This window comes from Diabrotica virgifera, chromosome 7, assembly GCF_917563875.1.
Source record: "Diabrotica virgifera virgifera chromosome 7, PGI_DIABVI_V3a".
Lineage (NCBI taxonomy): Eukaryota > Metazoa > Arthropoda > Insecta > Coleoptera > Chrysomelidae > Diabrotica > Diabrotica virgifera.
Genome location: NC_065449.1, coordinates 32,426,029 through 32,452,920, shown reverse-complemented (window position 1 = coordinate 32,452,920; position 26,892 = coordinate 32,426,029). Strand labels below are relative to the sequence as shown.

Genomic DNA, 26,892 nt, shown 5'->3' with positions numbered 1-26,892 from the left:
TCTCGAGAACGGACGATTTTGGAAAAAAATACTGAAACAAGTCAATTTTTATTTTTAAATTACGACTTTTTGACATATATATTATACTAGTGACGTCATCCATCTGGGCGTGATGACGTCATCGTTGATTTTTTTAAATGAAAATATTCAAAATTCTTTTACTGTTATCAGAAAACAGGAAAAAATGTTTAATTGGCAGATAAATATTGTTTTTTGCTTAAATTAAATATTAAAGCAGCCACCCACCAGCCTCGTGAGAGTTTAAACATTTAATTTAAGCGAAAAGCCATGATTATTTTTCAAATAAACATTTTTCTGTTTTCTGAGAGCAGTAAAATGTATTTTGAGTTAAATAAATTGCATACATTCTTCTTTTTATGTCAATAAATTTAATCTAAAAAAATTTTTTTTGGACACCCTGTATAAATAATTATGTTAATGTTTATATTACTGAATAGAGAATTGAATTACCTTTCAAATGAGCTATCACACGATCCCTATGCTCATTTAAAAAATCATCGATGACGTCATCACGCGCAGATGGGTGACGTCACTAGTATGATATATATGCCAAAAGGTCGTAATTTAAAAATAAAAATTGACCTGTTTTGGGATTTTTTTCCAAAATCGTCCATTCTCGAGAAAATGAATTTATTCCAACCTTTACGTGCTCACTGTATGAAGAAGTAACCCAGGCAATTAAAAAACTTAAAAATAATAAAGCACCAGACAGCGGTGGTATACCCGCATAGTGCTTAAAACAAGTAGGAGAAGCGTTGTACAGATCTATATGCAAGCTAATTCAAGGCATTTGATGAGAAGAAACAATGCCAGATGAATGGAAAGAAGGGGTTATTGTTTATTGTACTAATCAACAAAAAAGGAAACAAAAAGAAATGTATTACTTACCGTAGAATAGTGCTCCTAAATACCACCTACAAAGTCCTTGCAAATGTTTATGGATTTTAAACAGGCATTTGATAGAATATGCAGGGTTAGACACAACAAATAAAAAAAACTAGTCAATTTAATACGGATGTGTATGGTAGGGTTACGATGGTAAGGTGATAGTTAGACAACAATATCCGGAGACATTCGAAATAAACAATGGACTAAAACAGAGATGTAGTTTCATGCCAACTCTTCAACTTAGCCCTGGAACACATGATCAGAAGTACAAGAATCCAAAAACCGACTACAGTATTCCATCGAGAAGGGTGGAACAACCGACTTACTGTTAGCATTTGCAGACGATATCGACCTAATAGAAAACACTAGGGATACTACAGTTCTGGTAACGAAAGCTCAGTTTTAATAGAACAGTTAGGCCATCCGCACATGGGGCGACGCTCGAACTACTTGACTCGATTCCAGTCACGTAGGTCTCTCCCCGCCAGTAAAGTTCCTTCATTGTGGCATTGAGCTCCGTACACGGAGCGTTTAGGATTGCAAATCTCCTCGTCTTGTACAACTCTCGTCGCTTGCGATCCGTAGTGCACGAAAAAGTTCAAGTAAGACGCAGGTTTCCAGTCATAATAGGTAGTTTATTTTATTTGTTTCCTTCGTTTTTTGTTGTTTTTTGCGCTGAATGAAATTCTACTTTTATTTAAAGATCGGTGCATGTTATATTCGTTGATTGTAGTACTACCTACTAACTTTGTGGAAATATATTGTTTGTAATATAAAATTCTGAAAACATTGAATTTCTGTTTCTAGGTGTTTGTGTTTAATATAAAATTCGTTGGGGAAGTAGAAAAATGTCCTCAGTATAATGCTCATTGTATTCAAATTATACTAAAAATATAACAATACCGTACTTTCCATAGATCGAAATAGTCGTTTTGGTTGATATATAAAAAATGCGTTCTTCTTGGTTGGAAGATGTGAGCAAACTGAATCGACTAGTGTACGGAGAACAACCGCTTGTGCCGCAGGGTTCGTACAAGACGAGCAAGACACGCGAACTTTGAGACGTGTCTTCGATCGACCCATGTGCGGACGGCCTTAGTGTTACTGTATAGTGTTAAGTTAGTAAACTCTGTAATAAATAAAATAGAAACCAATCTTTGAAGGTCACCCCAAGTGAAAATGTTTCCTTTCATTGGTTTAAAATAGAAATTTGAATAAATTTTATATTCACGAAAATTTATGGAAAACACCTTGTTATTTTTATTCCCCATTTCAGATTCACCTCATTCCAACAATACTTAAGACACAACAACATGCAACGAATAAGTCAATCATAAATTCTGCTAAACCTCCTTGAACTTCATAGCTTAACCTCCAACCTATACCGCTTCAGCAATCCTTGACCTTTCTCTTAATTTATGTAGTTAATAAAGAAAAGATACGTGCATCGTGAGCCCTTTTCCGCGCATTTCCGGTTTCTGCCTGGAACTTGGTGAAAAATGAAAAATTTCAGATTTGTATTTAACAGAAATGTCGAGAGTTCAAAACGAGCACCTCTGACCTTTTCAAGATTATAGTTCTTCCTGTTAGGGTAATTATTTCATGAGGGGATAATTACGAAAATAGAGTACTCTAATGTTAGTAACTTGAAATTTACATGTAAATTTTATTTATTTTAATTATATTTGTGATACTCAATTGAAACATTTTTTGCTTCTTATTTGCCACTTCTTTCTAATCAATTCGGAACAATGTTTTTGTTTCCAATTATCGATGTTAGTTGTTGCATGTAGATCTTCGTATTTATTATCTAAGCATCTTTTCGTGGTTTGCCTTTTTAGTCCAGGGCGCATCTGTTTTGAGATGGACGTTGAGAGGTGACTCAAATTTTTTTGCAGAAATTGCTTGAAAATAACTCAAATAATAATATTTCAACACGAAAAATCTCAGTTTTAAAATACTATTTACCATTTTTAATTCTTATTAAATTGGTGGATTCTGCATCTGAGATTCTTCAATTTGTTAATAATATTTGAGTTATCCTCCCACTCAAAATGGTCCGGAACATTGTTTAAATAATCAAAATGTCAAAATATGAAGGAAAAATTCGATTTTTTATGGGTTTTTTATTATAATTTTAAAACTATTCATTTCTGAGAAAAGTTGTACTGACATAAAAGTTGCGTAATGAAAGTTCCTACAATATAGAATTGGTTAAAAATTTAAAAAATAGTCACCCTTGTTGCAAAATAGCAATAATTGCGAAAAGAACCATACAAAAACAAGTATTGGCATTTTACGCTTTTCAACCATTTATGCTACACTTAGGACCTTCATATTTTACCCAGAAAAACTTTATGATATAGTAAAGCAACACTGTAAATTTCATTAAGATCGGTTTAATAGATTTTGCAAAATAAATTTTGCAATCCAGCTTTCGCAAAAAAAATTCATTTTTTTTAAATGTTGCAGGACTGAAAATAAAGCAGATAGCAAGTTGAATTTTTTTTGCTTATATAAGTGTACTGTACCTTTCATTTGCAATTTGCAAAATTAAAATCGATTAATTACCACGGCGTCAGGAAATTTTTTAAATAAACATTAATTTTTGGTGCTACGCGCAGGACAGCGGTGTTCGATTCACACAAGTTGATTTCAACCAAAATTTTTTCCAATCTTTATCTAATATATTATTTTCTTAATCTATATTTTGTTGTATTTTAATACTTGAATTCCACAAAAATCAAACTAATTTTATTATTGTTTGTGAAATATTGTTTAAACAATTGCATATGTATAAAAATAATAAACTTTTATTCTCTAAGTTAAAATATATGAACAAAGAAAGTTTTTGCTAAAAAAAGTGTTATTTCAAAGGATAGAGATAGTGTTTTTATTTTGCAATAAACAAATTTATTTATTCATATCGAAATGTAATAAAAATTAAAATGTATCAATTATTATCAAGGGTCATTGGAATGCCCAATCAGAGCAAACTATCCGCTGTCCTGCGCGTAGCACCAATAATTAATGTTTATTTAAAAAAATTCCTGACGCCGTGTTAGTTAATCGAATTTAATTTTGCAAATTGCAAATGAAAGATACAGTATACTTCTATACGTAAAAAAAGTTCAACTTGCTCTCTCCTTTATTTTCAGTCCTGTAACATTTTGAAAAAATGATTTTTTTTTTGCAAAAGCTGGATTGCAAAATTTATTTTGCGAAATCTATTAAACCGATCTTAATGAAATTTACAGTATTGTTGTATTGTATCATAAAATTTTTCTGGGTGAAATATGAAGGTCCTAAGTGTAGCATAAATGGTTGAAAAGCCGAAAATGCGAATACTTGTTTTTGTATGGTTTTTTCGCAATTATTGCTATTTTGCAACAAGGGTGACTATTTTTTAAATTTGTAACCAATTCTATATTGTAGTAAATTTAATTATACAACTTTTATGTCAGTACAGCTTTTCTCGAAAATGAACATTTTTAAAGTTATAATCAAAAAACGAAGAGAAAAATCGAATTGTTCCTTCATTTTTTGATATTTTGATTATTTAAACAATGTTCCGGACCTTAGCGGATGCGCCCTGGTCTATTTAGTCTCTGCATTAGTGGTATACGAGAGAGTATAATTTTTGTCATTCTTGCCTTCCTTCTAATTCTTTGTTTTTCTCTATTGAAATGGATGTAGTGCTTTACACTTTCTGTTCTGAATAGCCATTTCTGTTTTTTTTATTTAGAACAAGTAATAGAGTTTAAATATCGGATATAGACCTTTGCTTTCATGTTTTAACATTTGAAGTAAATTTTTCAGTGTAAGATCTGGTACAAAGACGGATCCAAGAAAGCTTTGTTTTTTTAGAGAGCCCTAAAAAAAGAGTAAATCCATATACTGTCTGAAATTCAAGCTGCACTGAATGCATTGGTGTGTCAGTAAGTGACGTCCAGGCTGATATGTGACTGCATCAAATAACTGAATGAACTGGGATACCGAACCAAGGTTGAACTCTCCTGGGTACCAAGGCATCAGAACAGCAAAGACAATGACAAAGCATATCAACTTGCTAGAAAAGATGATCGAACGAATCTAACGGACCGTTACTTTGGGAATACCAAAGACACAGTACGTAGGGCGTAGGGCTGTAGAGGACTGGAGCCGAGAAAGTTATGAGCAATTTTTGGTAAAGACCCCCAAAACAAACACATGATAAAATCTTTATTGATAGGCTTCTTCTTCTTCTTCTTCTTTTTGTATAGACATGACTCTGTCTGTTTTTCAATGTGCCTCCAGTAAGTTGTCGTTCCATCGTTTTCGTGGTCTTCCAACTGATCGTTTTCCTATTGGGGAACCGTCTCTCGCTTTCCTGACTATCCTATTTGTTGTAATTCGGCTTATGTGGTCATTCCATTCTATTCTTCTGTTTCTTACCCAGTTATTAATGTTATACACCTTGCATCTACGTCGTATATCTGTACTTCTAAGCTCTGTCCCATAGAGTCTTACCATCGATTTTTCGAAGGGTTTCATTGATAGGCCATCAACAAAAAGAACAGAGGTACTGTTTCAAGTGGGCAGTAAAAGAATTCCTGAATAAAATAGGCATTTATAATGGATACATATAGATAATATACGATTGCGAGGCACTGGACCGCAAAAGACAAATATTGTATGGGCAACCAAGAGGAGACCTTGGCATATTTAGGACACACCAAGCAGAAGTTGCTTTCGTTGCATTCGTTGCATGGCATGCAACGAAAGCTGTTGAAAGCAGGCCTGACTGTGGCAAAGAAAACAAAAATATAATAAAGAAGACAAAATAAGCGTTGGAACAAAACGGTTGATGGAAAAGAGACGCCTATTTCTAAGCGAAGGAAAGCGAAACACCGACGGTTTCAAAGAATTGAATAAACAAATAAAGAAGGGAGTAAAGGAAGACTTAAGGATCTACAATGAAAACAAGGTAGAAAAAATTATAGAAAAGAATCGAGGCCTAAAATGCTTAAGACCAAACATAGGAAAGCCTCTAATAATCTCATTAAAAGATAAAGGTGGAAAAGAAACAAGAGAAAAGAACAAAATCCTAAAAGTTACACAAACATTTTACCGTGATTTATATTTCTCAAGCAAAGACCCAGATAACACTGCAAAGGAAAATCTTAAGAAAAAGATAATAAATGTCAACTCAGAAGTACTTCCTAATATAGAATCCTTCGAAATAAAACAAGCTATGGCACAACTAAAGAACAATAAGGCTCCGGGCCCAGATGGAAACTTGATGGAATACTTGAGTGAAATTATTCTCGAAGAATTGAAAAATCTTTTCAACGAATGCCTTCACAAAGGAGAAGTCCCAGATGATTGGAAAGAAAGCTTGACAATAATGCTCTTCAAAAAAAGGAGACTGGGGAGATCTGAAGAACTATAGGCCAATTTCCCTGTTGTCCCAAATGTACAAACTGTTTATGAGAGTAATAACTAATAGGCTATCGTCGAAGCTTGATAGCTATCAACCGGTAAAGCAGGCAGGATTCCGAAAGGGTTACAGTACAGCGGATCATCTTCTTACAGTCAGAACGCTAATAGAGAAAGCCAATGAATATCACTTGAACTTATACATTGGCTTCGTTGATTATGAAAAGGCATTCGACTCCATAGAACTTTCGGCAGTAGAGAGAGCTATGAACAACTGCAGGATAGATTCTCGATACAGAATGCTCATACATAATATTTATAAGAAAGCTACAATGAAATTACAAATAGATGAGAAAACCAAAGCTATACCAATCAACAGAGGAGTACGCCAGGGAGACGTTATTTCACCAAAGCTGTTCACACTGGGACTTAAAGACGTGTTCAAAGACATTAACTGGGTAGATAAGGGAGTAAATGTTAATGGAAGAAAACTGAGTCATTTGAGATATACTGACGACATTATAACATTCGCTATAAGTTTCGAAGAATTACAGACCATGATGACGCAACTATTTCAAGCTTCGGAAAAAGTAGGTCTTAAGATGAACTTGGAAAAAACAAAAGTAATGACGAATACACCGAATATTACAAAAATAACGTTGAATGACATAGAGTTAGAAACAGTAAGCGAATACATCTACCTGGGACAGATAATGAAAGTTAACAAAGAAAATCAAACTGCCGAAATTACTGGAAGAATAAGGTTAGCGTGGGCAGGATTTGGAAAACTGAGTTGGATCTTGAAAAACACTAAAATAGAACAATATTTGAGAACCAGAGTTTACGATCAGTGTATCCTCCCTATACTTACGTATGGTTCACAGACGTGGACACTCACCAAGGCCAATATGGATAAAATAGTAAAGGCACAGAGAGCGATGGAAAGATCAATGCTCGGGGTGAGGCTCATAGACAAAAAAACAAATACATGGATTAGAAGCAAAACCAAAGTAAAAGACGCAGGAGAACATGCTGCCAAATTAAAATGGAGCTTCGCAGGACACAATGCCCGACTGAAGGATAAAAGATGGAATCACGAAATACAACAATGGAGACCGTGGTTAGGAAGAAGAAATAGAGGAAGGCCACAAAATAAGATGGGCCGATGACATAAAGAAGTTTGGAGGACACAACTGGAAACAGGTGGCGCAAAATAGACAACACTGGATTGAATTGGGGGAGGCCTATGTCCAAAGTTGGATTACTGAAGGCTGAAGAAGAAAAAGAAGAAGAAGAAGAAGAAGAAGAAGAAGAAGAAGAAGAAGAAGAAGAAGAAGAAGAAGAAGAAGAAGAAGAACAAGAAAAAGCAGAAGACCTGTACTGGACAGGAACAACAATTGGCAGCAACACACAATAAGCCTCAGCTTCAGTGATAAAAGAGATCCTTTGGTTCACACGGGCTAAGGACGAAAAACAAAAGATTTATTATTATTTCGTGTTATCACTTTTGTAGTTACTTACACTACCGGATTTACTAAGTTAATCACCCTGTAGCTTCTTGGGGTGCAATTTTTTGTTCTTTAAAGATATTATAATATTTTAACAATTTAAAATATGCAATTCTTATTCGGGAGCAACGAATTGCGTTACGCTTTTGTAAAATGCGAGTCGAATTTTCAGAGTCAAGGAATATAGTTTCGATTTAGTTTGGCTTGACTTCAAGGTGTTAAAAGCAGTGCAATGTAAAATAACCTTACATTCTTTATTTTATCGCGTTCACTTTGAACTTGAATTTTAATCATGCAGTCCTACACGGGTGGTTCAATTTTTCTGATAGTTTGGCAAGACTACGGGTTGTATTTTTAACCAGTTGTGAATATGATTTCAAGATTGATAAATATATAATAGGAGATTAATTTGTAGGGTTTATGTTGAGTTTTCCAATAATAATCGATTGGAGTAAAATTTTTGTGGAATCCTTTGATATGACTATTTATAATTTTACGTTAGTTTTGGAGAGTTACGTTAAAAAGGCTATAGCGGGATAAGATGGTAAAATCTGCTCTAAAATTTTGAGCTCCCTAGGTGGCCCAAAGTGTCTTCTATAGTAAAAAATGTATTTTTCAAAAAAAAATTCCTGAGCGATTATTTGCTTTAAAAAATCTGAAAACAAATATGAACATATATTTTTATGTTCATGAACACTCTGATTTTTTCAGATTTTTTGGATCAAAATTGAACTCAAGAAAAACATTTAAATTAAAAAAAATTTAGGTTATAAAGATAATTTTTGGCAATCTTGTAAATAACTATTTTTCGTGTATTTTTTTCATTATTTTTAATGATTAGATTTTCTATGTTATCTCCGGGAAAATCCTAGAATTTTGAAAAAGGACATTGTTTATATAATTAAGCGTCAAAAATAACCATTTTTGATATTTTTTCCATTTTTTCTAATAGCCCGATCATGTTGGCAATTTTAAGATCGAAACATACTCTAAATTCGAAAGAACGGAATTTTTCGGTGAATTTTTCATATTTTAAGCACATTTAAATGAATAACGATTTTTGTCCCCCCCTCCCCCCCCCGCTTTCAGTTGCATGGTGATTATCATTTATGGATATAAATATAATAAAATAAGTATATTTATACCTGTTTTTCATATGGTTCACTTCGTGGTTGGAGTACGAAGGGAACCATTCTCGTTGGAACTTTACCGCGTTGAGCAGATGGGACGTGAATTATAAATTGTAAAATTCCCTCATCTTCCTTAGTCTCAGCATCCGTTATGGCTTACAAATTGTAGAAGCCTCGCAGGTGTAACCAGAGAAGGTTCCCATTGTTTTCAGTCTGGTGGGATGCAGAGTAACATTATGTTGTTTTGTATGCCATTAGATTGAAAACTTAGTCTTTAGTCTTTTAAATATATTATTGTTTGTTGTCTTACACTTATTGTAATTTCATTTAATTGTTTCCGTAAACCACCAACGGAACACATATAATTTAAATTGAAGAATAAGTGGAAAAAGGGGGTATGTCACATTTTCTAAAATTTTGAGTTTCCTAGTGAATGAAGGTATGTAACTTCACTAACATTAAAAACTGTACCTCTAAAAAGCTTAATAAGAGATATTCTAGTGGATGAAGGTGGTATGTAACATGTAAAATATTATACTTGAATGGAAAAAGGAGGTATGAAACATTTTTCGTTTTTTTTCAGGTTTAAATTGTTTATAACTCGAAAACGATTAACTTTAGAGAAAACTTACAAAAGTCCTTTTTTGTTTCCAATGATCAAAAGAACCTAAAATAATGTCTACCCGGTCCGAAAAAAATGATTTTTATAATTTGTTTAATTTTTTTTTCATAAATGTAGCAATAATTCCGAAATTATGGCATTTAGGTATAGGGAATATAACACGAAAAATAATCAGCATATCTTAAGAACTTTCAACCGCCAAAAATATACAGGGTGTTCCATTTGAAATAAGAAAGTTCATTAGATTTCCAGAAAAACATCTGACAACAATGTAATTACCACTATAATTATCGTCCGCATTAGAAAACCCTTACTCACCAAAATCTATAAAAAATCGTGCAAGCCGTTTCCGAGATAATTAAGGCTTTCCATACATAAAACTCACTCTGTATAATATACTCCATTTAATAATACAAGACAAGGTAGACGGAAGACGAAGGGCCAGGTCGAAGAAGACCGTCATGGCTTAAAAACCTGTGAGAATGGTTTAACAGATCCTCTGCATCCCTTTTCCGAACTGGCATCAACAAAATTACTATAGCCAATTTGGTAGCCAACGCTCAATAATCGAGCACGGCACATGAAGAAGAATATTATTTTGTGTTCAATTACATAAATTTCTGTAAAAATTATTATAAAGTATTTCATGCAACATACCCCCTTCACCCATTCAGAAAAAGATAGTTATACAAACTAAAATTCATGGAAGAAGGCAGTATGTACAGTTTTTATTTATTTTTAATACTAAAAATAAAAACAAATTATCAACATTATATGTAAAGGAATGCTTATAGCAATATAAATAAACCCAAATAACAAACAATATTTAATAATAATAGTCTCCCGTTTTATACCGCTCACGTGGCTTTGGGAGTACAGCAGGGTAGTCTGCTATATCTAGGGCCTACGGTATACAAGGAAGGTAACAGGGCCAGTGCTACGCTTCAACCGCCTATTATTACCCCTGGTTTTACCCAAGGTACTCATTTTATTCAGGCTGAGTCGACCTGGGGCCTATAAACATTTTAAAAATGTCTAGTTGTTCTTACCGGCGGGCGGTAGGATTTGAACTCCGGACCACCGGCACGCTAGCCTAGCACACTACCACTCGGCTACGCCGGCCCCACAAACAATATTTTCATGATAAAAATAGAGGAATAAAAGGAACAAACAATATTTTCATGATAAAAATAGAGGAATAAAAACTTTAACTGCCCATATCTCAAAAGGTACGTTTTGTAACATACCCCCTTCTTCCACTTAGGTCTTTAATTATAGGTAAAAACTAGTACCTTAGTTATTTAATTCGTTTATATAGTTTATTAAATTTATAAAGTCTACTGTAAATGGTTACTATAAAATGCCAGGATTCTATAAATAAAACAGATGCAATACTCACCTCTCTCATGTTGCTCCCACTAGAGGAAACTCTCGGCTCTTCAAGGCATTTAAGCCCTAAAACAAAAACAACCATTACAAAAAATCCAAAAAATTCAATAGTAAACTTATAAATAACAACCATAACCTCTAAACTGTAAGATGTTACTTAATGCACATCCCTTAATATTTGTTTATGCAATAATTTTACAACTATAATATAATTGTTGATAAATCTTCACCGTAAAGTATTATTATAATATATCTCTTACCAAGAAAAAAATTATTTGCGATAAAACCATTTAAGCAATAAAAATTCAACTCCGAAATTTATTGAAATAATCAAACAAATTCTGTTTCTATTACTAATATTAGTGCAAGGTTGAACTGCATATGAAATGACGTCAAATTCGGTTGTCGCGTCTCTCTCGATCACGCGTACAGCGTAGCTCTTTTTCTTTTCAATGAAACCTTGCACAAGCATTTGGCATAGAATGAGACCATGACTGATGTTGATTATTTTCAATGTCAGGAACTATTATTAAGTTTATGGTAATGACCAGGCGGTGGTTCTTGTCTATAAGATTTACAATGTTTCAATAGTAATTAATTGTAATAAAAATATTATGTAATATTAATAATAAATGCTGTAAATGAATGTAATAAATATGTGACAACGTTATTATGTTAACGCTGGTTTTAGAATATTTCCTTTTATACTATACAGCATGTCCTACTCACAATTTTATTTGATTTTAGACTTAATAAGGATATTGTTTCATTTTTTCCTGGCATATTACTTGTAAATTATAAATATTTAAGTAAGTAAAGAGAAGTAGTAGTTAAGACATATGTACTATACAATTTAAAAGAATGGCTAACATCATCTAAGTTTATCGCAATAGGTACCTCTAAAAAACCTAACGCAATGAAATGTGATGAATATGGAACGATTAGCTTGATGAACTATGTTTTAAACGGCTTATTTTTTTTGCAGAAATTGCTTGAAAATAACTCAAATAATAATATTTGAGTTATCCTCCCTCCCACAAAGGTCCGGAACATTGTTTAAATAATCAAAATGTCAAAAATTAAAGGAAAAATTCGATTTTTTTCTTCGTTTTTTGATTATATCTTTAAAAGTATTCATTTCCAAGAAAAGATGTACCGACATAAAAGTTGCGTAATTAAATTTCCTACAATATAGAATTAGTTAGAAATTTAAAAAATAGTCACCCTTGTTGCGAAATAGCAATAATTGCGAAAAAACCATACAAAAACAAGTATTCGCATTTTACGTTTTTCAACCATTTATGCTACACTTAGGACTTAGGACCTTCATATTTCACCCAGAAAAAACTTTATGATACAGTAAAATAATACTGTAAATTTCATTAAGATCGGTTCAATAGATTTTGCAAAATAAATTTTGCAATCCAGCTTGGGCAAAAAAATTCATTTTTTCAAAATGTTACAGGACTGAAAATAAAGCAGATAGCAAGTTGAAATTTTTTTTTCGTATAGAAGTGTACTGTATCTTTTATTTGCAATTTGCAGAACTAAAATCGATTAACTACCACGGCGTCAGGATTTTTTTTAAATAAACATTAATTATTGGTGCTATGCGCAGGACAGCGGATAGTTTCCTCTGATTGGGCATTCCAATGACCTTTGATAACGATTTATACATTTTAATTTTTATTACATGTCGATACAAATAAATAAATTTGTTTATTGCAAAATAAAAACGCATACTCTATCCTTTGAAATAACACTTTTTTTAGCAAAAACTTTCTTTGTTCATATATTTTTTTTAGAGAATAAAAGTTTATTATTTGTAAACATATGCAATTGTTTAAACATTATTTCACAAACAATAATAAAATTAGTTTGATTTTTATGGAATTAAAATATTAAAATACAACAAAATATAGAGTAAGGAAATAATATATTAGATAGAGATTGAAAGAAATTTTGGTGTAAATCAACTTGTGTGAATCGAACCACGCTGTCCTGCACGTAGCACCAAAAATTAATGTTTATTTAAAAAATTTCCTGACGCCGTGGTAATTAATCGATGTTAATTTTGCAAATTGTAAATGAAAGGTACAGTACACTTCTATAAGCAAAAAAAAATTTAACTTGCTATCTGCTTTATTTTCAGTCCTGCAACATTTTAAAAAAATGATTTTTTTTTGCGAAAGCTGGATTGTAAAATTTATTTTTCAAAATCTATTAAACCGATCTTAATGAAATTTACAGTGTTGTTTTACTACATCATAAAGTTTTTCTAAAAAATAAATAAAAGTAAATAAAGGGTAAAATATAAAGGTCCTAAGTGTAGCATAAATGGTTAAAAAACGTAAAAATCGAATACTTGTTTTGGTAAGGTTTTTTTCGCAATTATTGCTATTTTGCAACAAGGGTGACTATTTTTTAAATTTTTAACCAATTCTATATTGTAGGAAATTTAATTACGCAACTTTTATGTTTGTACAACTCAAAAATGAATAGTTTTAAAGTTATAATCAAAAAACCAATAAAAAAATCGAATTTTTCCTTCAAATTTTGATATTTTGATTATTTAAACAATGTTCCGGACCATTTTGAGTGGGAGGATAACTCAAATATTATTATTTGAGTCATTTTCGAGCAATTTCTGCAAAAAAATTTGAGTCACCTCTCAACGTCCATCTCAAAACAAATAATGCACCCTGGACTATTATGATATACGTACGTGCCTGCATAAACTAGACGATAGAATAATAGGAAACCAACTGGGATTTAGAAAAGGATTTGGTACTACAGAAGCATTATTTACTATACAAACGCTCATAGAACGGTGTCAAGATGTCAACTGTCACACGGAACACAGAAATAGATGATCAGGATATCAGAATCATTACTTTGTACTGATATTAGATATAAGCCATACTATGAGTAGACCAACAAAAATCTAAAGAGATACATATAGGAAGAGGAGTATTTTATTCCTTTATCCAGGTTTTCTCATCTTACCTCGCACCTTTTCAATAACATGTCTCTCCAATATTTTTATTTTTCTGCCATTAATAAGTAATAGGTTTATAGTTTTTCTGTCTCTCATCTTTCTGTTTCTGTGTTTTTTTTGTTTCATCCAGTTCTTCTTGTACGTCCTATTCTCTTTCCTATTGATGCTTTCATATCTAATTATCAGTAGTAATTGCACAAGAGCTCTAAAATTATTGAATTTTTCCCGAGTGACACTTTGACAGTTTTAATTTCACGAGCCGAAGGCGAGTGAAATTATGTCAAAGTGTCACGAGAGCAAAAATTCTATATTAATTTCAGAGGTCGAGTGCAATTTGTTGCGATTATTTCATGAATAAAACTGTTCAAAACCAAAATTTTATTGTAATTTATTTATTTAAGCACCATTAAACAAACAGTTTTTATAAATATTTGACGATTGAAAGTCATCACTTTTATAATTTTTAAAACATTAATTGTCATTAATGTCACTGAATGTATTTTTTCGTAGCAACGAAGGGCATCTGACGTAATATACTTAACGACGGGAGATTATCAGTAGTAATTGCACAAGAGCTCTAAAATTATTGAATTTTTCCCAAGTGACACTTTTGACAGTTTTAATTTCACGAGCCGAAGGCGAGTGAAATTATGTCAAAGTGTCACGAGGGCAAAAATTCTATATTAATTTTAGAGTTCGAGTGCAATTTGTTGCGATTATTTCATGAATAAAACTGTTCAAAACCAAAATTTTATTGTAATTTATATATGTAAGTACCAATTAGTGAAATTAAACACACAGTTGTTATAAATATGTATTTGACGGTTGAAAGTCATCACTTTTATAATTTTTAAAACATTTGTCATTAATGTCACTGAATGTATTTTTTCGTAGCAACGAAGGGCATCTGACGTAATATGCTTAACGACGGGAGATTATAAAAAATTATCACCTTAATTTGCATGTCTGTAGCTTTCTATTGGTCAGAATCTCCTATGAATGAAATAATCGATTTAATTCAGATTTCTGTAGCTTTCTATTGGTCAGAATCTCCTATGAATGAAATAATCTCCTATATTTTGTATACTTGGACGTTTTTTAATTTTCTAATATTTTAATTTATACTCTTGCAGCCCTGTAAAAAAGTCCCAGAACAAAGCTCTCAGGAAGACCACCATAGAGATAACAAGACAGCTGGTCTTCGGAATTACAAATAAGACTAAACGTTGCCCAGTAAACACATGTAATATACCTACCTAAGTATAAAATCTCCAGGAGAGGACAGAATATCGAACGAACTCCTAAAGTACGGAGGACAAGATGTAACTAAACAACTATCAAAACTAATACAAAAAATAATAGAACAAAACAGAATACCACAAGAATGGAGATCAAGCATCCTAATAGCTCTCTTCAAAAAAGGAGACAAATCTGACCCGGGGAATTACAGAGGGATTAACTTATTAAACACAACATTAAAATTAACAACAAAAGTGATAACAAACAAATTGAATGAAATTTTAACATTAGCAGAAGAACAATAAGGTTTTAGGTCGGGAAGGTCATGCACTGACGCTATATTTATAATGAGGCAAGTTCAAGAGAAATCGTTGGAATACAACAAACCGGCATATTTGTGTTTCGTGGACCTTAAAAAAGCATTTGACAGGGTTACATATAAGGACGTTATCCACTTGTTATACTCGAGAGAGGTACCTCTGGGAATAATTAAAACGATAGAAAACATCTACCAGAACAACACAATAAAAGTAAAAGTGGAAGATGAACTATCTGTCCTTTATTGTTCAATCTGATCATGGACGAAATAATAAAAAAAGTAAGAACTAAAAAGGATACCAAATGGGAGAAAAACAACTCTCAAAGTGAAGATGATTTACAACGTATGCTGCACCAATTCAACATAATCGCCAGAAAATTTAACATGTTAATTTCCTCAAAAAAGACAAAATGCATGGTTATAACAGCAGATCCGGTAAGATGTAAATTGGAGCTGGAAGGTCAGATAATAGAACAAGTGATGGAGTTTAAATACCTAGGCATCACACTATCTAGCTACGGAAGACTCGAAACAGAAGTGGAAGATCAAGTGAATAGAACAAACAGAGCCGCAGGTTACCTGAATGACACAATATGGAGAAATAAAAATATCGGAAAAGAAATGAAAGGCAGAATTTACAAAACAGTCATCAGACCAATAATGACATACGCGGCAGAAACACGACCCGACACAGAGAGGACAAAAAGTTTGTCGAAACAGCGGAGATGAAGACCCTTCGAAAAATCGATGGCAAGACTCTATGGGTCAGAGCTAGAAGTACAGATATACGACGGAGATGCAAGGTGGATAACATCAATAGCTAACTGGGTAAGAAACAGAAGAATAGAATGAAATGGCCACATAAGCCGAATAACAACAAATAGGGTAGTCAGGACAGTGAGAGACGGTTCCCCAATAGGAAGACGATCAGTGGGAAGACCACGAAAACGATGTAACGACAACTTACTAGAGGCACATTGAAAAAACAGACAGAGTCATGTCTATACAAAAAGAAGAAGAAGAAGAAGTATAAAAAGGAAGAAGAAGACTTACGAACAAACTACTAGAGTCGCATGATAATCCCACCATTACTTCAAACATCCTGCAGGATCATATAGAAATTCTTCAAACAAGGATTAATAAATGGAGAATAAAAATCAGCCATCCCAGTCAGCCCAAGTAAACTTCACTCTAAGGAAAGAGTAAGGGTCAAAACTAAACCTCAATAATCGACTCGAAAATGATGGCTAATATCGGAAGGTCCAAGCTATCTTTAGATAAAAAACTCCTTTTATATTGAAGTCTTATCAAAATTATTTCGATTTACGTAATCTAAATTTGGAGTACTATCAGCAAAGTAAATAACACTGTTGTCCAGAGATGGTAGTCTAAGATCCTTATAGTGTAGGAGAGTGTAGGCAAAAAGTAGCTTCCAGAAACAAACTCCTTAGAAAACTCATAGTGAGCTATGGGGAGCAAGCCCTATAGTTGTTAAAACAATAGCACAAACCCTGTGCTACTCGGCAAGGAAATATGCAGGCCCAGTGTGGAGCAGATCTGTATGGTGGAGTATGATTTCTGGTACATCTAGAACGAAATGCTATAGTTTGGTTGATGCTTTAATATAAGATTGAGGAAAAGCTGGCCGTCATTAAACATAAAAAGAAGGGCATTAAAATGTTAAACAAGAAGAGCATGTAGCTGTACAAAACTTACGCTTTATATATCTCAAAGAACTTTAAAGCTCTGAAGTCATCAAATTATCCTATGTTCTGATTGCTGATAAATGTATAATTAACAAAAAACGAATACATTATTTGGATAGTCTTTGAGTTATACATTTTGAAGCAGCGCTTGATGCAAAAGGTGATAGGGTAGAACAATTGATAAACATAAAGAATGAAACATGATGCATTAGTAACAGGAATATGTATAGCAGTATTAGAGGCAATAAATACAGAATCTCCCTCCCTTGCCAAATTGCATATTAAGGGAGGGCAGCTATCAGCACATTATTGAGCACTTGCAGAGATGGGAAAAATTTAATTTTGATGACTAAGATTATAGTATTTATTATCATTGGAGTATGTGGGTAGGGCGAAACATATTATTCGTACTAATCTTAAACAGTCAACAAATGTAGAATTAGATTGAACAATAACTGACTCAGTACAGGAAGACATATGCATTTCTATGTCCCAGAATATAGATAAAAAATTTGAAATCTATCGATCATTTCTCTATCATTACATCTATTCTTATATATCACAAATGTTTCAGAATCAGAAAAACTTCGTTCTGACACAATTTTCTTGTTATATTTCGATTGTTTCTACTTTATTTATTTGAAATTAATAGCAATTTTGAAAACACGTTTATTTTATAAAATAGCTGTATTTTTAATTAAAATTGTGATTAATTTCCATTAAATAGAGTAGATAACATCAAAGAAAACTTATATGTATTAAGTTGAAGGTAAGCAAAAAAGGTCACACTGGTCTTCACTTCCTACATATTACTTAAAAAAATTATAGGAAAGACAAAGTATTATTTAAAAAAAAAATTCAAACCTGTTGGCAATAGGAACATTCCAGAAGAAAATCGTTCACATTAAAATAAAGCAGAAAAACTAAGTGAATACTTTCAAAGAAAATATTAAATGAACAAGTAGGTAATCAATTGAGGCGATTACATGCAGAGACAGCCAAAGATGTTAAAGACGAGCTCACAGAACGAACAAAATGCTAAAGCTTTCAAAATCTAAGCTAAGAACATTATTAATATTGTTTTGTTGGCTTCTACAAGTAACTGACTAAGTATTTTGTTAACGGGGAAGACCTAAACACTGAATATAATCATCATGAAGGATCTCAGTCAGACATGTAGTGATGGCTCTGTATTTTACTCAATAGGCGTTGAAGATGTTTATGATGTTACTTTACTGATAGAGGCTCTCAACAATTTACAATTATTTCTTGGAGGATCTGCAGAGTCTTCTAGTGTCCAGTATTCTACATCGAATATTGAAATATATACTGAATTAATGAAGAACGAAGTTCATCAACGAAGTGCATCAGATCTATATAGACTTCAAACAGGCTTATGATTCAATTAATCGTGCAATACTATGGAAGGCAATGATCGAGCTCGCCGTACCCAAGAAACTAACTGCGGTAACACAAATGTGTGTAAGTAACTCATTTGCACAAGTTAGAATAGGGGGAAAAATGGCAAATGCTTTCTGCGTAAATTTTGGACTGAGGCAGGGAGATCCGCTGTCCCCGTTGTTGTTTAACCTGGCCTTAGAATATGTCATGTGAAAAATGTATCCAAAAATCAAACCAGACATAACTGCTCGGGGAGCAAAAATCATACTCGCCTTTGCCGATGACGTAGACGCAGTAGCACAATCAACATTAGAAATTAAGGATATTTTCTCTAGCTGTGAAGAAGCTGCATTAAACATTGGTCTAAAAATAAATGAAAACAAAACAAAATACATGGTCGTCTCAAAACAAGAACGACGGCGAATAAGGCAAAACATTACTATAAACGATCACAACTTCGAAGTGGTTTAAGAATTTAAATATCTAGGAGCAACAATCACAAATGACAGCAAATTAGAGCGAGAAGTTGAAACGAGAATAATGGCAGGAAACAGATCTTTCTTTGCAATGCAACATCTAATGAAGTCAAAACTTCTTTCGCGAGGTGCAAAAATCCAGATATATAAGACCATAATACGACCAGCTGTCGCGTATGGAAGAGAAACATGGACGCTAACAAAAAGGGAAGTAAATAAATTGCTGGTGTGGGAACGTAAAATCCTTCGAATGATATATGGCCCTTGCAGAGACAGCGTGACAAACGAATGGAGACTCTATTCGGAGCTAGAGTCTCTATTCGGAAAAGAAAATCTAGTCAGATATATGAAGGCGAATAGACTCAGATGGGCAGGGCATGTGATACGCAGTAACGACAATCGCCTTATAAACAATGTGTTCTGGGAAAGTCCAGATGGAAGAAGGTCTGTAGGACGGCCTAGAAAAAGGTGGAAAGATGCAGTCAAAGAAAATCTAGAGAAAATGGGAGTACGACAAGGGGAATTAGTGTCACAGGACCGACAAACATGGAAGGCAATAGTAAACGCGGTAAATACTCGCAAAGAGTTGTAGCGCCATTGATGATGAAGTTCAAAAGAAAGGATAATAAAAAACAGGATAGAAAGGTATAGCTAAAAAAACGAACGCTCACATCTAGGTATAATTCAAATAGAAGGAAGAAATACAGACATAAGATTTACAATACGATTTCTGATACCAAATGGAAAGAAGAAGTGTATATACACCATTCAACCGACTTAAAAAGAAGAAGAGAAAGAATGAGACTTGAGCTGAGACTATATTACATAGATAATGACTTGAATAGCAGTAGGTAAACTAAACTTTATTAAAAAAGATCCAAAAATTCCAGTTGATTTAAAACTAAAGATTTTTGACACATGTATCCTTCCTGTAATGACTTATGGGATAGAGGCCATGATACTTACTAATCAATCTCTCAATAGACTTAGAACAACTCAAAGAGCTATCGAGATACTATGTAAGCTTAAGATATCATATAAGAAACGAAGATCTAAGAAGAAGAACCAATGTAAAAGATTTTTGGCAAAATCTAAATGGAAATAGGTAGGACATGTGATAAGAGAAAACGAAGGAAAGTGGACAAAGAGAATAATATCTTTGTCGTGGATGTGAAGAGAGCTAACCCACATTTGCTTTAAAATGATCTAACTGCATTATCGCAATCAGAAAGAAATATTTCATATTGTAGTGAAGAGATCTAAGTGAACATGTTACATATTCACTTAGATCTCTTCACTACAATATGAAATATTTCTTTCTGACTGCGAGTTGGATCATTTTTAAGCAAATGTGGATTAGCCCTCTTCACATCCACGACGACGATATAAGGGCGACTAAGAGCACATAAAAGAAGTATAGGTAGACCGCAAAAAAGATGGATTGACGACATTAAAGAAAAAGCAGGAAGAAACTAGCACCAGATAGCTCAAGACAGACGAATATGGAAAACACAAGGGGAGGCCTATGTCGAGGACTGGACCAGAACATGCTAGTAAAGAAAAGATGCAATGCAATTTTCGGAAGCAAAGGAGGCAAATTCAATTACATGACAGAATAAAGCAGTATGGAGGAATACAAACACAATTTGGCTTTAGAAATGGACTGGGAACCCGGGACGCACTCTTTGCACTAAATGTGTTATTGCAGAAATGCCGAGATCAAAGGAAAGACGTCTTTGCTGTTTTATTTGACTATGAGAAGGTCTTTGATCGAGTACAACATCACAAATTAATTAAAATATTAAAGGATAAAGGAGTTTATAGTCAAGATGTACGAATCATAGAAAAATTATACTGGCGTCAAACAGCGGCAGCTTGCATAAATGGAAAATCAACAGAAATATGCAAAATACAAAGAGGTGTCAGACAGGGTTGTATACTGTCCCCACTGTTATTCAATTTCTATTCAGATAGATTATTTAAGGAAGCGCTGCATAATTTGGAATGGGGTGTGAAAGATAATGGAATTCTGATAAATACAATCAGATATGCAGACGATACAGTTATTTTAAGTGATGATATGAATGGATACAACAACTTTTAAATACCATTGACACAGTGGGAAGAGAGTTTGGCCTAAATATAAACTGTTTAAAAACAAAATACATGGTATTTAGCCGTTTGGCCCATCAAGATTCACGGTTATATGTTGATGGTCATATAATTCAAAGAGTATCCAGTTTTAAATATCTTGGTTGCCATATTACTGAACAACTAGATCCAGATAAAGAGATAAAATGTAGAATCGAGATAGCCCGCACGACATTTTTAAAAATGAGGTTATTCTTCTGTAATGAAACCTTGCAACTTCAACTTCGAAAGCGCATGATTAAATGCTACATTTGGTCAGTCATCTTGTATGGTGTCGCAGCATGGACATTAAAAATATCCACCATTAACCGTTTGGAGGCCTTTGAAATGTGGCTGCACAGATGTATTCTGAAAATACCATGGACGGCTATGCTGACAAATGTGGCAGTCCTTAAGAGAGCAAATGCTACCCGCGAGCTGCTTGATAACATCAAATATAGAAAAATGGCCTATTTTGGACACGTAGTGAGGGGAGACCGGTATAATATTCTTCAACTTATTATGATGGGTAAAATCGAAGGACGCAGAGGAATTGGTAGAAAGCAGGCCTCTTGGTTGAAGAATATCCGGGAGTGGACAGGAATAAAGAAAGCAGAACACCTATTTAGAATAGCTCGAGACAGAGACAGTTTCGCCATGTTAATCGCCAACGTCAAGGGGACTTGATAGGGCACGTTAAGAAGAAGGAGGAATACAAAAAATAAGAATATTCGACAATGTAGCCAAGAGACCATAGAACAAAGCAAATGATGAAAAGTGATAAAAATTATGAGTTAAACGTTAGAAAACAGTAAAAAGAAGTCAAAGGTATGGTACCTTTGGAACAAATCAGGGCGCAGGAAGAAACTAGCACCAGATAGCTAAGACAGACGAATATGGAAAACACAAGGGGAGGCCTATGTTGAGAACTGGAGCAGAACATGCTACTAAAGAAGACACGCAATGCAATGTTAGGAAGCAAAGAATTACATGACATGACAATACATGACAGAATAAAGCAGTATGGGGAATAAAAAAATAAGAATATTCGACCATGTAGCCAAGAGACCATAGAATGGCATAGAACAAAGAAAATGGTGAAAAGTGGTAAAAATTATGAGTTAAACGTTAGAAAACAGTAAAAATAAGTCAATATTGTGGTACCTTTTGAACAAATCAGGGCTTTAAAAGAAGCAAGCAGAAACATATTTTTAACAAAAAGTAATACACGACATGCAAACTAGCAAAAGAACTTACCTGATTTGATGCCAGGCACTAATATAATTTTTCTAAATAGATTTTCCAGGTACTAAGACAAAAACAACAAAAGTTCATGACATATCTGCATTGATAAAAAGGAAACTTAATCTTCACCGAATTCAAGGATATCACACCCAACAGAATCGACCTCGAAATTGATCAAAAATAAAGCAACACTAAGAATTTGTTGAACAAAATAATTTTGCAACATACTAGAAGAACGCACGTCGGAAAATCCCCAATTGCATTCACGCTAGACATAAATAAACAATTATCTAATAATATATACGTTGTTAGACATTTTCACCTTGCCTTGAACTTGACATGGCTCAGAAACAAAAACAGGAGCTTGTATGGAACTGGCATGCACAAACACTACATCCGGTACTACAAATGTAACCGTAAGGTGTGATTTTGTTGGTAAATGAGGAAAATTTGGTGATTTTTTGGAAAAAAAGAGACGCCGAAGAAAGTTGAATGTTAAAGGTCAAAGTTCGAAAACCTAGCAACAAGATTGTTCAACAAATACGCTAAAAAGAGTGACTATAGTAAAGGATATACAAAAACTAGTCTCAATGTTACCTGAATGTACGTAAAAAATCATTTTATCTCTTGTTACCAGGGCGTATGAAGTCAACAATGTTCAGAGCAACGCTACCGTCAGCCATCTTGAATTTTCACTTTTGAACTCTCGCCGGGCACTAAAAAATGATTTCACTCACAAGCAACTTGATTTTTTAATTGTTATTAAGGAAAAACTGGTTAATCTCGGGAGTGCACTATGCAACTGCAACCTACGGAGCGCATCGCTTGATGCGACTTTGACAACTAAAAATAGGCAAATCGATATACTAGGTTTTCATTATCACTTAAGGTTTTTCAATTTTCGCGTGCTACTGGGAAATGCAGCTAATTTTAAAATTAGTAAGGTCGAAGTGAAATTCATATATGGCGTATTATTTTGACTTAGGTCAGCAAATTTCAACTGGTGTTCTAAGGCGTAATATTATTTTAATTATCTATTAAATTATAACGATTATCAGTTGTGATTGTGCAATTAGCTTGAATCATATTTATGTTATGCGATTTTATTTTTAATGTTCATTACATAATTGTATTTATTAAACAACTTTACAACCAATCTATACAGGTTTGAAAATAAGTTTTCATAGGACGCTGTTGAAAAAAATGTTCACTAGATTTATTGGAAATAAAATTTATAAACAATGGATAGAAAATGTAGAAATATGAGTATAATGTGTTGTAAAGGATAGTGTTATCTTTCAGTATTATGTTTCACCAACGATTAGCTAGTATTGGGATGAAACTAAAACCACATGGAATGTATGACATGGAAAATCAAAGCAGAAATCGAAACGTCCACCTCTATACTGTACACACTTTTAAATAAAATTTGGAGAATTAAAGAGCTACCCAGAGAATCGACGCAAGGTTATTGTAAAAATTACTAAGAAGGGCGACACATCCAAATGTGAAAATTGGAGACCGATCACCCTGCTATGCACAACAAGCAAAATAATGACCCGAATCATGCTTGAAAGAATGAAGAAGGAATTTGATAAAGTTATAAGAGAAAACCAAGCTGGATTCCGGGTACGAAGATCCTGCATTGACCACGTTTGTACGATGAGGACGATTATAGATCAATCATTAGAGTGCGGAATAAGCTATATATGAACTTTATAGACTTCGAGAAAGCGTTTGATCGTGTAGATCGCAAAGTCTTATGGAAATTGCTAGAGAAATACGGAATGCCTCCCAAGTATATCAGAATTATAAAACTGTTCTACGAAGGGTCCACAGCACGCATAGTCCACGAAGGGAAGTTAACAGAACAAATAGATATTGGTACAGTACAGGAGTAAAGCGAGGCTGTGTACTCTCTCCAACCTTATTCTTGAGAGTACTCGACTGGATCATGTCCAAGGCTACTAGTCATAAGACTGAAATAAAATGGAATGTTTTTAACCAACTTTAGGACCTGTAATACCAAACGGTAGCTCAAAACGCATTCAATATGCTAAGGAAAATGTGGTCTTCACGCCAGATGACAAGTAAAACCAAGGTAAGATTATTCAACAGCAACGTGAAGAGTGTGCTACTATACGGAGCTGAAACTTGGAAAATGTCAAGAAAATGTATCCGACAGATGCAGATGTTCATAAATACATATACGCCTAAGGAAGATTCTTAACATTTACTGGCTAAACCGCATATCAAACCAAGAGTTATGTACAAGAACTAACCTGGAACCTATATTTAAGACAATATGCAAAAGGAAATAGCGTTGGATGGGGCACACACTAAGAAGACCTGACACAGACATAGCGAGGCAAGCCCTAGAATACACACCACATGGAAAGAAACGTGAAAAAGAAATTAATGCTATTGGGAAAACCTGGGCAGAAATAAAGATCAGTGCAAAGGATAGGACAGAATGAGAGGAGGCAGACAGTTGACGCCCTATGTTCCGCATGGAGTGAAGAGGAATAAGTAAGTAAGTACAACCAATTTATACAGGTTTAAAAATAAGTCTTCATAGGACGCTATTTAAAACGTTCATTATATTTATTGGAAATAAAATTTATGAAAAATGGATAGAAATGTAGAAATGAGTATAGTATGTTGTAAAAGATAGTATTCTCTTTCAGTATTATGTTTCGCCAACGACTAGATAGTATTGGGATGAAACTAAATTTAAAATACAAGGAGTTGGACTTATAAGTCCTAGGTTTTCACCCAAGGTGACCAGAATTTGATATTTTAATTCTTCGTGCAACTTTGAGTGGATTGATATAGAATTTCACTAATTTTGGGACATTTTTGTCAAATTTCTGTTCATATCTTTTCCACCGGAAGTGATAAAAAAATCGGAGATACATCGCTTGTACTATTTCGGCGAGTTTAAAACAGTACTTCCGGTTGCAACTTCCGAACCTGGAAACCCGAAGTCAAATTTTCCACCTTTTGCACCATTTTTGGGTTATGAACTCCCATTGGATACCTCACTTGTCATTCTAACGGAGTAGTTGCATTTGCGGACAGACAGACAGACAGACATCGATATTCAGGAGATACTGAAAAGAAAAGGGGAAAGAAAACTAAGTAAAAACAACTATCAAAGAAAGAAAGCTGCAATACCTGAAGTATATAACCAAGGAGAAAGATACAGCATCCTACAACCTATCATGAAAGGAAAAGTAGTGGTAAAAGAATTATCGGGTGAAGAAGTATAACCTGGATCAGAAATTTGAAGGAGTGGTTTGAAAAAAGTATAGATCAACTCTTGAGAACGGTTGTTTCTATAGTTAAACTAGCTTCATGTGAAGACAGGATTGCAACAAGGCTCGTGCTTAGTCCTTGTACAATAAATATATTATACACGGCTCACTAAAATAATTAGTTACGCCCCTGTACTACTGATTACTTAAAATTCAAGTAGTATTTATGTAACCTTTCTGGAAACTCCAGGTTATTGTTGAGACTCGCATTTGAACCCCTCGCCGGGGCAGATCGTCAAAAGCTTCCTAACGAGAATCATCTCTAATCTATCGACGCTCCCGCTATTCGTAAAAAAGGCCGCATTTTACCGGCTTTTTTTGCTATCGTTTTATACCGCTCAGATAATTCAATCTGCTCAGTATTATCGACGATGATTTATTTAGCGTATTAGTGAGTGCCTTACAAATGAACCAAATGGATTATGGAATTCAATCAGAGCTCTGATGTGACACGTCATCAAGGAATAAAACTGTAAGTACTCTACATGTATGTGAACATAACTTATTAGTCGTGATACTGTATGCATTTTGAACCATATACCTCTCGTAGCAAATATTCTTTGTGCCATTTATGCAGATAATACTTTAAATTACATATGAAAAATCGTTATCTACTCTTAACCAGCTTACCTATGGGAATATACTCTATAACCGTACAATAAGTATAGGTTACTATTGTTAAGGATACTTTACGTATTGCCTAAACATTTCTGTTCCATCGAGCCGTATCATATTAATTATTTATTAATTAAATCCTCAAGGTCCTTCGTATTTGCATATTTTGATAATCTCTATTCTGAGAATAACGGTTTTTCATTTATAGTGTCTTTCTGTTGCATTTGGAAATTTCCAAGCCACGCCGCCCCGGCACAAAAATAAAATATTCCTCTCTTTCTGCACTCAAATTCTCAGTATTTAACCCAGCACGTCTCTACAATAGCTGGTAGGTTGTTAAGCCCGGTCTACACGTGCAATTTCAGAAACTACTTGCTTTGTTCAAATAAAGGAGTCGTTTTGTTTGTATGAAAAAATATTTGCATATATTACATTATTTTATTTTCGTAAATATATTTTTCTGTTTATAG

At 33.7% G+C, this 26,892-nt stretch overlaps 1 protein-coding gene across 9 annotated transcripts in view; it reads right to left on the bottom strand.

Annotated features, from left to right (window-relative positions):
• Positions 1-26,892, bottom strand: part of LOC114332141 (PR domain zinc finger protein 1) — a 204,395-nt gene that overhangs the window by 48,630 nt on the left and 128,873 nt on the right. For 2 of the 9 annotated variants that reach the window (XM_028281882.2, XM_028281885.2), the window contains exons 1-2: positions 22,503-22,741; positions 10,987-11,042 (exon numbers count right to left, since the gene is read on the bottom strand). In XM_028281882.2, coding sequence (XP_028137683.1) covers positions 10,987-10,995 — 9 coding nt within the window. In that variant the 5' untranslated portion in view covers positions 10,996-11,042; positions 22,503-22,741. Of the gene's footprint in view, positions 1-10,986; positions 11,043-11,236; positions 11,334-22,502; positions 22,742-23,087; positions 23,428-26,892 lie in introns of those variants that run through there. The other 7 variants (XM_028281881.2, XM_028281884.2, XM_028281879.2 and 4 more) reach the window with 6 other exon arrangements.